Source organism: Euprymna scolopes, chromosome 1, assembly GCF_053919585.1.
Source record: "Euprymna scolopes isolate OS-2025 chromosome 1, ASM5391958v1, whole genome shotgun sequence".
Lineage (NCBI taxonomy): Eukaryota > Metazoa > Mollusca > Cephalopoda > Sepiida > Sepiolidae > Euprymna > Euprymna scolopes.
Genome location: NC_136482.1, coordinates 99,990,571 through 100,006,308, shown reverse-complemented (window position 1 = coordinate 100,006,308; position 15,738 = coordinate 99,990,571). Strand labels below are relative to the sequence as shown.

The 15,738-nt window shown below is 27.8% G+C and overlaps 1 protein-coding gene across 2 annotated transcripts in view; it reads right to left on the bottom strand.

Moving 5' to 3' along the window:
* LOC145259643 (uncharacterized) overlaps positions 1-15,738 on the bottom strand; it is a 99,947-nt gene that overhangs the window by 34,426 nt on the left and 49,783 nt on the right. For both annotated transcript variants that reach the window (XR_013864189.1, XM_080117324.1), the window contains exon 6: positions 23-182. Coding sequence is in view for 1 of the 2 variants with exons in the window: in XM_080117324.1 (XP_079973450.1) it covers positions 23-182 (160 nt within the window). In the remaining variant the exon portion in view is untranslated. The remainder of the gene's footprint in view (positions 1-22; positions 183-15,738) is intronic.

Genomic DNA, 15,738 nt, shown 5'->3' with positions numbered 1-15,738 from the left:
ACAAAATATGAATCAGGCTTACCAGGAAAGGTAGTTGAAGTAGTACTATTTTTTGACTTATTGATCAGATTCTCGAACCATTCCTTAAATGGATTGAGGTAATCGACCGGAATTGATCTAAAATTGAGCCATACTTTGATGCTTTCTTCCCATTGGGGAGCTTTCTTCATGAAATCAGAAACCTGAAATAGACAACATGTAATTTATTTATAACATGCATTATCTGTACAAAAAAATATTTTGCAACAAGAGATATATAAAGAGATGGCATAAAACGAAAAAGAATCCGTTTATATCTATAAATAAATAAAAAAATCCCATCATGTCTGTGTGTCTGTCTCCATTTTTCAAAGTGCATCTCCTTTGAGGTGCAAGATCGCAGAGCGGTGCGAGGCTTGTCAAATGATTGCATTTTTTTGTAAACCGTTACGATATATATATATATATATATATATATATATATATATATATATATATATATATATATATATATATATATATATCAGCCGGTAAAATAGCTAATAAGACATTATATATATATATATATATATATATATATATATATATATATATATATATATATATATATATATATATCAGCCGGTAAAATAGCTAATAAGTTATTAAATTGATAAAAATTTAAACTTGGTAAGCGTAATTCGATTTAATGTGCTTTTGTACGCATGTGCAAATATACATTTATACGTTAAAGTCAGTACATTTTTAACAATTTTTTTATCAGTCTGACAAAAGCTCAAGCGGTAACGACTAAGGCTAGAGCGCTAGATATTTTAGTTTCGATTCTAACTGATGGCAGGCAAGTAATTTTATTCTTAATTTTACTTTTAAAATCACTACTATATATTGCGTACAATAGAATAATCAATAAAAGAAAATCAGTTTTTTAGTAAAAATACGAAATCTGAACGAATTAGAAGATATTAAAATGTATTTTACGAGTGGGAGAGGCTGGGTGATATATATATATATATATATATATATATATATATATATATATATATATATATGATTGAAAACAAAGGGATGTAGTGTTTACCTGATATACGCTATGGTAAACTTCAAATTAATACAAATAACAGTATTTATATATAGAACATTTAATCCCAACCGAATTAAAAAAAGCCCAATACGCAATAGAGAGTAGAGCTTATTATAAGAGAAAGAAACTTAAAACTGTAAGTTGACCTTTACAATCAAAATTTATTGTTCGACTGAATACTCCATAAAACAATTCCAGTATTCAGTATTCAGTATGGAGTATTCAGTCGAACAATACATTTTGATTGTAAAGTTCAACTTACAGTTTTAATTTTCTTTCTCTTATATATACATATATATACATATACATATATATGTGTGTGTGTGCGTGTGTATGTGTGTGTGTATACACACACAGAGACACACACATTTATCATATTTATGATATTTTTCGTATTTACTTATTATATGAAGTATATATATGAATATAAACATACATATATATATATAATATAAAGCTGAATGTGTGTGTGTGTGTGTTTGTGTGTGTGTGGTCACAAATAGGCTCCTATATGATTGACTATTTTAAAAAACTGATTACATATAATGATAGAAGATGTATCGAGACACAAGAATGGGTATATATCGTTCGCGCCTGACCTATATGGAATGGAAATATGTCACAAAGTTTAACAAGGATTTTTAATATAGATCCACAGAATATTGTGATAAGTGTTTCAGTGTGAACAGGTATGGTATAATAAATTATGGGATTTATCTATTTTATTTTTACTTTCATCATATTTTGCTTTGGTTTTGATACCCCCAAATTCGAAGCTATCTCTTTACAACCGTTCCTTTTCATAACCTATCATACTTTCATAAATCAGAGTCCATTTTCTGTAGGCTGTTTTTGAATCCAGTCAACGACGGCTACTTTTGCTAGTATATATATATATATATATATATATATATATATATATATATATATATATATATGCTCCATTTATACGCTACATACAAAAAATTTAATAAATACATGCATATATACATCTATATACATATACGTATATATATACATATACATATATATACATATACATAAGTATATATATAGATATACATAAGTATATATACATGCATATATGCATATAGAAATACATATGCACATATACATATATACATATATATACATATATACACATACATATACACATATATACACATACATATATAAATATACACATACATATGCATGTATACATACATATATACATATACACACATATATACATATAAAGACAGATATATATATATATATATATATATATATATACCCACATACTTATATACCCATATATAGATATAAACGTATACATACATACACACATACATGTATATACATGTATATACACACGCAGATATATATATATATATATATATATATATATATATATATATATATATATATATATATATATATATATATATACACATGGTCGGACATAAATCCTGTTACAAAATTTCGGAACTATATTTTATGATAATATTAAAATAGGTTTACTATTTTATGATAATGTAATAAATGATTTCTTATTTTTCAGAAACAAATGGTCAAAGATACTAATTTTTAACAACGTCTGTTGAATTGAACAGAAGATTCATCATAGAGCAGCATGAGAAGGGCCTGCGTCCAACAGATAGATTTAAGTTAAGGAATCAACAGACTGTTCAGAAAATGGTCGATTGATTGTTACCTGGGAATATTGTCGATCAAAGATAGACAATGATCAGGCCGTACCTGCGCCTCCAGTCACACCAACATTTCTAATAATGTCAATTTTCCTTCTGAAATATCCAACACTGTTGGCATTTTTTTTGAAAAATTAAGAAGGAAATAAAAAATTTGACAAAAATCAGGTCATATATAGAATCTAATAGAAAAACATTAGTGGTGGCTTTCTCCTTTAAAATTCAACCAACACCTTGATACACATACGTTGATTTGGTACTCGTTGCCAGGCCATCCATACAAGGGTACGAAAAAAATCGAACCTGACTAATACTACGAAACAAAACAAAGGGTCTTTTGAAAGAAAAGAAAAAACACAACGCGACGAAAAAAATGTGTTTACAATATCGGTAAATTTTCAATGCGCTTAATTACATGATTATTGATAATGTAACCATGTGATTGAAATTTGATTTAAATTAACCACACGTGGTCGCTTTCCTATCAAATATTCATCGAAAAATGGTAGGTACAGACAAAATGAATGCCGACGTTCAAAGTGTATAAACATTTTGACCCCTCCCTTTACTTAAAAATTCACCAAAAATCAGGAAATTAACCAATTTTAACGAAAATTTCAGTATTTATCAAATAATGATCGCAGAATATAACGAACTAATTATTTTTACTTAACTCTTAGTGAAAATGTTTTATTTTGTTTAAACAAAAAATACCTTTACTAAAGTTATGGTTTTCAGTAGTAAATAAAAAACGCAAGAATTTATTTTTGCTTTTTTTTATATAAACAAAGCATCGTAATTTGTAACAATAAAAAATAATTTTTACAGGAACATTACGAAAAAAGCTCCTAAAGTCCGTATTAATGAATTCGATATAACTCGAAGAAAAATGAATTTCTTGCATACTATTCAGGAATTAAAGATTCAATTAGATTCTTATTTCAGTCACCTAAATTATTTAGGGTGAAATGAGTTTAGGAATTTATAGGCAAACCTAAATATTTTTTTTGCTTAAAAAAAATAGCATTAATACAGTAAGTTATGTAAAATTTGCATAGAATGCTCTGCTTTACGGTTGTTGTAAAAATGGAACGGAAATTTGAATTTCGTTACCTTTTAAATTCGGTACCTTTTTACATTACGTCCAACTCATCGTTCACATTCGACACGTCAACTTTTATAGCTTTTCGGGTATGCTGGCAAGGTTAGGGATGTCTATTCCGAAAGCCGTTCTAACATGGGTAGATTGGTAGGTGTGTCAGAAATTTCGTGAAAAATAGTGAATAATTCCACCCCGTCTTTCCAAGCTTATAACTCCTCGAAAAATGTAACTCAAGCCCTAATTTTTTTTCAATTAAAGGAGCAAGGACCAAGGTTTCATTAAAAGAAAAACAAAAAACAAACAACGTGCTTTAAAAAAAAGGTTTTAAACTTCGGACTTTACAGGTAAATTTCTAAAACACTACTTTTTTTTGTTTAAAATTTGAATATATTATTTATTAACCTTTTCTCTTCAATTTGGTGAGTAAATTAATTATTTACTTTTTAATAGAAATTTCAAAATGGTATGCGTGAATTATTCGAACCCCCTGTCTTTCTAAGCTTATAACTCCTCGAAAAATTTAATTCAAGCCCTAATTTTTTTTTTTCAATTAAAGGAGCAAGGACAAAAGGTTTCATTAAAAAAAACAAAAGAAAAAACAAACAACGTGGTTTAAAAAAAACTTCGAACTTTACAGGTAAATTTCTAAAAAACACTACTTTTTTGTTTTAAATTTGAATATATTATTTATTGACCTTTTCTCTTCAATTTGTGATATATAAAACTTTGGTGTGCAAATTAATTATTTACTTTTTAATAGACACTTAAAAATGGGGGGGGCGTGAATTAAAAAAAACGTTTGTCTAAATATTCGGTTTATTTGATAGAGCATAAAAATTTCACATTGATCCTGAAAATATCGTAAAAATAGAATCAATAGAAAAATTTTGATAGATTTTTAAAGTTTAAAAATTGAAAAATATTGAGTTCATAAAATTCATTACTGTTTTAAAAAAAATATTTCTATTACTTTTAAAACAACTTTAATAGTTTATTTTGGAAGTATAATCCATAAAGAAAATAAACAACCCACTTTTAAAAGAGAAATTACGAGTTTTTTTATATTTTATTCGCAGTTTCGTGATAGGGGTGTCAAAAATTCCTACAAAAATTCTGATACATCTACTAGATTGGAGTGTTTATTCGTTGTAAACGTACCCGACATTTCCATTGTGATTGGTAAGCTGGACTTATGTAAAAAATAACAAAAAGATATACCAAACTGACTTATCGTTTAAAAATGGAATTATTTCCCTTTCGTTATTAACTTTTTTTTAAATATTTTATGTTTTATATACATAAAGTACAATTGTTGAATGTTACTGTTTTGATTATATTCGTTTGGGGGGGGCGCAATTAAAAAATGAAGAAAGATTAAAACGGAGATAAATTTAAGTTTCCATTCCATTTTTACAACAACCGTAAAACAGCGCATACTCAGCAAGTTTTATCGTAATTTATAAGTATAATGTTGAAACACTAAATCAACATTTTATTTATTTTTCTGCATAATTGACGATGGAAGTATTTTTCTGTTTATTTTCTGAACCTCTGTTAAAAAAAATAATTTGTACATTCTCTTGAAAAAAAGAATCAAACTTTTCTCTACATTCACATAACTATTTACAGTGTTCATGTAAAGCATTCATCTGTTCTTTTTATAATATAAATTCCGTTTTCAAAGAGAAACGTTTACTGCCAAATTTCTTTTAAAAAAATGCAAGTTTTCCTGAAAAAAAATCTTTCACCTAACAATTTATGGTAAAAAATTAATCTTTTTTTTGGGGGGGGGAATAACAACTTTTATTGATAAAAAAAATTGCAAAAATAATAAAAGTAAATAAACGAACAAAATGCAATTTTTCTTGAGGAATGTGTTCCATTTACACAAACTGAGCCACAGCAACGCGTGGCCGGGTACAGCTAGTAAGAAAATAAAAATGAAACGATGATTAAGCCGAATGGTTGGTCTAGAAATATGTTACAATTTTAGAGAGGGGACAAGAGAAAATTACGAAAACGAGTAGTTTGAGAGGTTTTCGGGTGTGATAAAATCAAAAGAGAGAATTTTCTTTGTTTTTTTTTTTTTTTGTTTTGTTTGTTTTTTTAATATCCATAATATTTTTCGCAAGAAGAAAAACTTGCCGGGGAACAGCACTAGATGTGCACTTGTTGGAAAAATAAAGATGGAAACCTGCGATATTGTGTGCTTTTAAAGCATGCTGCGGGTAACGGCTTCGGGCAGATGATAAGTCTCGGCACAATAAATTAAAAAGGTAAGCTTTGGAGAGAATACGATAATTCTTTAGGGTACCAGAGGCCCAGTACCACGGACAAATCACATATAGTAATAAGAAGCATGAAAACGACGTTGTTTTTTGCATTTAATATTATATATATATATATATATATATATATATATATATATATATATATATATATATATATATATATATATATATATATATATATATATAATCAAGCGGTCCTCCGCTCTTGTTCACAAACATAAGTATCGAAATGAAAATGAAAGACGTTGAAAAAACTGGAAATTTGTATTTTGGACAGCGTTTATTTCTGCCAACAATATTCGAAAGAGTTCACGTGAATTATTTTAGAGTTTTTGGAAAAAGAAAGTTGTGCTTTATTTTTTATTTTTATTTTTGTTTAATTTTTGTAACGTATTAGCGATCATTTCAACCGGCAAAAGAATAGAGACGCAACTAATTTCAATATGTATAACAAATAGCTTGGAAATTGAAACGAATGTGTATAACGGTAAAAATAATATTAATGATAGTTCTCATAATAATAATAGTAATAGTTGTAAAAACAATTATAGTAAATAAATATAGCAAAGTAATAATAAAAATGGTAATAGTTATAATAGTAATATTATTAATAATACTATTGTTTCCATTTACTTGCATCCCCACGAGGGCGGAGATAGACACTAGGTTGCTTTTTTAATGTGGAGAAAATCCAGCTCTCCATGAAAACAGGCACATAGGATAGGAACAAAAATAAAAATAAACACAAAATAAAAATTGTCTCGATCACGATTTCTCCTCCACTGACCGAGGACATAAAAGGTTAAGTGCAGCATCAGAATAGATACTACCCTGTGATCTTGGCCCGAATATCACTCTGTGCGTATTAATAATAACAATATTTATTATAATAATAATAATAATAATAATAATAATAATAATAATAATAATAATAATAGTAATAATAATAATAATAATAATAGTAATAATAATAATAATAATAATAATAATAATAACAATAATAATATTTAACATCAGACCAATAGTAAAGTCTACATAAAAAATTTGTGTGCACACATGTACTGATATACATGCATGCATCTCCATATGACAGCCATGTTTACGCATATATATCCATATTATACAGCTATATGTAACGTGCATATATACATTGTGCATGCATTCCTATACATACACATATACATATAATCATATGCATACACAAACATGTACACATATACATACATATGCACATATATACACACATGCACAGATCAACATGCGCATACATACACGTACACGTGCTCATACTCACATAAATGTGCATATATATCTACATGTGCATGTGCACATACACTCATACCCAAACAAATATACATGCACATACACTCATATATATATATATATATATATATATATATATATATATATATATATATATATATATATATATATATATATATATATATATTTAAAGGAGATTAGAACAATAGTCTAAAGAGCTGGGTGTATTTTAATGTAACAGTGAAATTACTAGTTTAATTAAAATACAGGAAAGAGAAAGTGCTCGTTGTAATTTAGATATATAATAAGCTCGATAGGTAAATGTCCTAGAGCTAATTCAATATTAAGTAATGTAATTGATAATTTAAAATTTAAGAATCAAATTATAATTAAAGAATCAAATTATAATTATATGAAACGGATTTTTAATTTAATTATAATTTGATTCTTAAATTTTAAATTATCAATTACATTGCTTAATATATATATATATATATATATATATACAGAGAGAGGGGGAGAAAAAACAATATACATGAGCATGCAAGGCAGCACAAAGACATCTACATTAACATTTATATGTATTACACACACAGAAATAAATATATATATATATATATATATATTGTATATATATATATATATATATATATATATATATATATATATATATATATATATTAAACATCCATATATATATAAAAAATAATGAAAAATAATATTAATTAGTAGTTTAACAAGTCTATCCTTAAATCTATGTGTATCCGTACAAGCATACTTATACATATACGTACATCTATATGTACATATATATATACACACACACATACATAAACACACATATATATATATGCACATGTACATACAAATAATAGTTGAAAAGCATCAAACAAGCAATCAACATTGTAGTTATTATATATACATATATACACACATTTACACACACATATATATATATTGGCATATACACACAACATATATATACATACACCCATACAAACACATACATACATGTTGTGATGGAGAGAGTGAATTGGAGAGAGTCCCTATAGCTGAAATCTAGCGTGGTAGTAGGCAAAGTACAGATTGTATAGATGGGTAGGAGTACATTATTAGACGTGGCATACCTATTATGTTACCTAGCATCTTCTCTCATTTTCTGATGAGAAGCATCAGATTTCGAAATACCATGGTATAAAGAGTCTCCCACTTACCCTACATCCCTGATTGATGTATACTCTTATTGAATAAATTAATAAATATATGTATATAAGAATATAGTCTTATATCGTCATTGTTCTTTTATTGATTTCTATATATACATACACATATACATATATTCATATATTCTCATATACATACATATATACATATACATATATATGCTTATACATATATACACATATATATGCATAAACATACATATACACATATATACATAAACATACATACATATATATGCACATACATACATGTACACATACATACATATATACATGTATATACATATATACATATATACGCGTACATATATATACATATACATCGAAAGTGTATATTTCCTCATATATATATATATACATATATATATATATATACATATATATATATATATATATATATATATATATATATATATATATATATATGCATGCACATTACTGACATAGATATACTTGTTTTGCGATGGTTCTTATTTCGTTCAATAAATTTTTCTTTCAACCGAGATATTTTCATCTGAATTAAAAAGTTAAAAGCCGCAAGAACGTTCTTGTCAACCTTATATTATATTATATATATATGTGTGTGTGTGTGAGTTTGTGTTTGTGTGTGTGTGTATATATATATATATATATATATATATATATATTATATATATATATATATATATAAAGGTTGACAAGAAAGTTCTTGCAGTTTATAACTTTTAAATTCAGTTGAACATATTACGACTTAAACAGAAATTTATTGACCGAAAGAAGCACCATTAGAATAAACACACTTTTTGCCATTGCAAAACAGGTGTATTATGCCAGTAATGTAAAATTCTTGCGTTCTGCTAGCGATGAAATCGGTGAAGGCGATTTTCATACCGCTTAGGTTTTTTAAGCAATTCTCGCGCAGAAAGTTGTCGAAATACTTGAATACGTGGTAGCCGGGAGATGAGAGGTCTGAAGAGTATGGGAGAGTTTCCTAGCCCAATTTGTTCGATATTTGTAGGGTCGGTTTAGCAACGTGCGATCGGGCATTGTTTTGGTGGAGAATTTGGCCTTATTTGCTGACTAATGCTGGGTGTTGTTGTCAAAGTTTCTGGTGCATTTCATCCATTTTTTGGTAGTACGTCTCTACCGTAATGGTTTCGCCTGCATTCAAAAATCGTATGACCTTCTTTTAGTGCAGCTCTAGCTTCAAGAACTGCTTTGTGGCTTTATCAGTGCCCAACCACTGAGCTGAGCGTCGCCAGTTTTCGTAAAGAACCCACTTTTCATTGCAACTCACAATCCGATCGAGAAACGGATCGTTGTTGTTGCGTAAAAGAAAGGAAGATGACATTTCATAACTGTGTTTCTTTTGGTTGTCGTTCAAATTGCGAGGCACCCATTTATCAAGTTCTTTGTCTTTCCAATCCCTCTCAAGTAATTGGAAATAGTTGTATACGTTCCGTCTCATTCAGAAGCAAGTTTTCGAACAGTTGTGCGTGGATTGGCTTCGACTAAAGCTCTCAATTGCTCGTTGTCAACATCCGATAGTCGACCACTACGCTAATCATCTTCAAGACCCTCGTCGCCACTTCCACGAAATTTCTTAAACCACCATTGTGATGTGCGTTCAGTGCTGGTTTCTGGGTCAAACGCTTCGTTTATATTGCGAGCGTTTTCAACAGCTTTTCGAATTTAAAATAAGAAAATTGTGCGATGTTGCGTTTTTCCATCTTGTATTGAAAAAGCCTAATTGTTTTAAAACGATTGTAAATTCATCGATTAGATAAAGCGAAGCACCGTCTCTAAAACGATAAAGTAAAGGTATTTAAATCAAACCCGTATTTGGAAATACATCATTTGAAATCAAAGTTAAAAATACCGCACAATCTTCCTTATCAATGCAATATATACATAATATATAAACATGTATGTTATATATACATGTGTATACATATTAGCTATATATATATATATACATATATATACTACATATATAATACCTATGTATATACTGTATATACATATATATTCTATATATAATTATATGTATACTATATATAATATCTATGTATATACTATGTATACATATATATTCTATATATAAATGAATACATGTATATAATATATATAAATGAATATATGCATATAATATATATGTATATACTATATATACATGTATATTAAATAAATACTATGTATATAAAGTCTATATTACTATACGATATATACTATATATATATATGAAGTCTATATATATATATACTATGTATACGTATATATTCTATATATTCATATATACTATATATAAAGTCTATGTATATAATATATATACATATATATTCGATATATACTATACTAGCGGGGGTACCCGGCGTTGCCCGAGTGTTTGTTTCCGGGACGGGGGGGGGGGAGTTTTAAAACATGTTATGGTAGGTAAGTAGGAAGGATCAAACCCGGAGTCATGAGTAAAAGTAGGAAAATAAAGTGTGAAAAAAACAAAAAAACAAAAAAAACATCTGCAACGTTAACAGTTCGGCCACCAAGAAAAGTCCATTCCAGTTGTTAAGGAAAAAAAAAACAAAAAAAACGACTACGGTAGGTCGGCGCGAACGTGAAAATATAATGTGAATTGTACAGCATGCTAACCACTACGCCACAGAGCACTGCAGCTTAGTTTAGTGATTTTAAATAACTTCACATGAAAGAACTACGAAGCCAAACCGGTGTTCTCTTCTCAACTGTTCCTTGTGAACGATCCCCAAACGGTGTTAAGTGGTGGCAGGGGGAGGAGGAATTTATTAGAGAGAAAATATTTTACCACTTCCATTGATCTTAACCGATTTTGGCCGTGACTTCTCAGCAGAAAAAGTATAGAAATCTAAGATTATCGAGGAATTTGAGAAATAATAAGCCTATAACACACCTCAGATATAGTTCTGCCGTTTGTGCATATTATATTTGCATGAAATATCTTGATTTTAATCCTATTAATGTCAACATCAGACGGGAAAAAATGAGTTCATTTTATTTATATAGAGAAGAAGAGATATATGAAGTCTATATATATACTATGTATACATATATATTCTATATATTCATATATACTACATATAAAGTTAGTGTATATACTATATATGCATATATATTCTATATATTCATATATATATATATACTATATATATACAGTCTATGCATATACTATATATATATATTCTATATATTCATATATATATACGATATATATATATATATTCATATATATATACTATATATATAAAGTCTACGTATATACTATCTATACATGTATATTCTATATAGTCATATACACACTACTTCCTTTTTCTCACCCCTCCTTTCAAATTAAATTCTTCCACCATCATGTTATTTTTAGAAGATAAAATTTAAATTTGAGACTTTAGTAAAACATTTAAACTTGTGCTGATCTATAAATATAAATTTGATCACCAAAACTGCATCTGATTTTTAAGGATTATTTTTCTTTGATTTCATAAACAATTGTTTTCTTTTATTTTTATTTTAATTTAACTTTATTTGCCTGTATCCGGATATTATTTTGTTTTTTATTCACAAATTGATTTCACACTTGAATTGAATTTTGAATTTTGAAACTGATATATGAAAACCTTTACCGGATTGATATAATCAAATATTTGCCGGATATCTCATCCAACCAATGGAAAACTAAGAAAATATGTATGTATTAGATTGTTTTCGGGTGCCTTGGAAGAATTACACTAGGCGTTGGATCTTTTGTACCTCCCGACTACCAAGAACTTCCATTACAGAATTTAGCATACATTTTGGATTTGAAATTCAATATCCTTGTTTTCTGCATCAATATCCTATTTCCCTTACTCTATGTAGCTGAAATGATTTTAAAACTTTAAAAACTTTTAAGTTTCTATGTTTATTATTTTTAGCAAATAAGGTGAAAACAATTTCTAATATTTGTTAATATTTTTCCTCTGAGAAGATGAATAAACATCGAAAACTCATGGGTTAATTAAATATAATTAAACTGTAATCTTTGTTCTGCGTGCAATAAAAATTCTATATTTGAAATTTAACTTTTTCAAATCATGAAATTTAAATTCCTAAAATTATAATATATATATATATAAAGCTGTGTGTGTGTGTGTGTGTGTGTGTGTGTGTGTGTGTGTGTGTGTGTGTGTGTGTGTGTGTGTGGTCACGAATAGGTCCTATATGGTTGACTATTTAAAAAAAAACTGATTACATATAATGATTGAAGATGTATCGAGGATCTGGAATGGGTATGTTTGATCTGGCAGAACGGTAGTTCATAAAAATTGTGAGGTCTGCGTTCGCGCCTGGCCCACAAAGTATGGAAATAAAAAATTTAAAAAAACGTTTACAAGGGTTTTTGATATAGATGTACATAAGAATACTTTGATAAGTATGTTTCAACTTAAATACGGATGGTATAATAAAATTGTGGAGTCTGTGTTCACGCCTGTACTCCATGGAAATATGGCACAAACTTTAACAAAGACTTTTCTATCTATTTGCGCAGGTATACTTTGATATCTATGTTTCAGTTTGAAAAAACATGGTATAATAAAATTATGGGATGTTCGTTCGCGCCTGACCTCCATAGAATGTAAATATGCCACAAAGTTTAACAAGGTTTTTTCAAAGGGGTGAGGGTCCACAATAACACCTTAACTTTAATCTTAATTCACGTTAGCTTTTATTTTTTTTTTTAGTTGAATCATATTGTGTCGAATAAATTCACCTCATAAATTCACGTTCTTATTAAAGTTAAAGCAAAAAAAGAAAAGTCGGAACTTTAGACAATTCTCGACACAAATTTTGCACAACTGTTTTTTTTTATTTCTCCACTTGCACGTGGCACTCTTTCGAAAATAGATAAATAGATACATAATAAAAATAAGAATGTTACTTGTTATCGTGTCAAAAGAAGGAAAAAAATCCTGCTCACGTGATTACGTGTCTTTTAAAAACATTTACATAACCTTTTTATTTTTATTTATATATCTGTTTAAGCTTTTTTGTCAGTGTACTAGAATGATTTCAGTTGATTAAAAACCCTTTCTGCGTGTTCATTACATTACACTAGTACAACCCTGAATCCGACGGCGCAATACTACACCGTTCAATACTGCAAAACTGAAACGAAGCTGTTCTGCTTGAAAATGGCACCATTTTCTTCTTATTCATATTTATATCGATTCTTTGCTTTAAAAAACTAAAGTAATTACGTGTTTACTTTTTTAATACCCCATTTTGCTGTCTCGGATTATTTTACTAAAGTAAATAAAGCTTCATTATTTTTCAAAACTGTTTTTTTTTGTTTTTTTTTGTTTGTCGATATTTCGTCGATATTATTTAGTAAGAGTGTTTAGCAGAAAAGCCAACAAACGACTACCCGAAAAAATAAATATACAAGAAATAAATATTACCATAGTCAATAAAAGTTCAGTTCATGTTTTTTTTTGTTTGAAAAAGTTTTTAATGCTCTTTACTTGAAATAATTTCAGCGCACCGAAATTAAAACGAAATTTGAGGCGATAACTACTTAAATTAATTTTTAATTTAATAATAATTAATAATAATTAATTTATATAAATTACACATGCCATAATCGAATATTCATCAAGCACAAAATAACGGAAAGCATTAAAATATGTTTATAAATATTCCTTACGTTGACGGAACTCTCTTAAATTATTAACACAGAATGCTCAGGTGCCCCTCCTTCAAATTGAAAACGGGGCCCTCCATTTCAAAGTCGCTGCCATTTTGATTTTTTTAAATCGGTTCGTGAATTAAAAATTTTTTTTTTTTTTTACAAACTACTTAAAAATACAAATCAATGAACTTTTCTACCATAAAAGTAACTTTTATTGACTATGGTAACATTTATTTCTTGTATATTAATATTATTATATGTATAACAGTTTGTCTTTGTAAGGAAACATCATTTTGTTGGTCACTCTTGGCTACGAATGGAAACAAAGTTGATATAAAACAAATATATTTTCGCGAAAATCATCTTTACTTTCATCATATTTTGCTTAGGGTAAAAATTTTGAACATCAAAACCTATCTCTTTACAACCCCCTCCTTTCCATAAATTACTGTATGTATACCCATAATCCTGTTTCTTAGAAAATCGCCCATATTTTTATTTGGACGTATCCCGGAGTTCTACTGTACATGCATTCTGAATTTGACCGTTATCTAAGAAAATTAATGTAGACTAATTATAAATGATAAATTAATAAAATATTAAATAAGATAATTTTATGTAAACTATAACAGTATTACTGCAAGTTATGAATACGTAAATTTAGCGTTGGTGACTATACATTAAAATTCCAAGATGGCGTAACTTAAAGAAAACACAATTGCAATTTCTCTTCCGATTTCCGGATTTTGTAATCATACCAATATTCCTTTATTTTATTTTAAAGTTGATGAGTTCCTTTTCTTCTGATGAGTTAAGGGCGGAAAAAATTCAAAAATTGACACAATAATTGCATGAATGATTCTGCGCTACGAAACAATTACTGTGAAGAATTTAACATTTTAACATGCTTAAAGAAATAAACGGTAAGATGGACCACATTTTGAAATTTGAAATATAGACCTTTTTATCATTTATTTCTATATGCTCCGTAATTATATCGAGCTTCATAAATTAAAAGATTGGTATGAATAAAAAAGTGAAATATAATTGAATAAGCATATTTTCGTATAAACACACACACCCACACACACATACACACACATACACACAGACATACACACACACACACACACACATATATATATATATATATATATATATATATATATATATATATATATATATATATGACTACTAATGTATGAAAATATAATTTAATGCGTAAATTTTCAGTATTTCTTCAACAGTGCTCAATACATAAGTAGAACTAGGTAGTAACTTATAAAAATATATATATGGTAATTAAGCAGCACAGAATAGTCTCACAAAAATGAGACGCGGAATATTCTGTGTAGCTTAATTGCTATATATATTTTTATAACTTACTATATATATATATATATATATATATATATATATAATGGAAATGGTAAT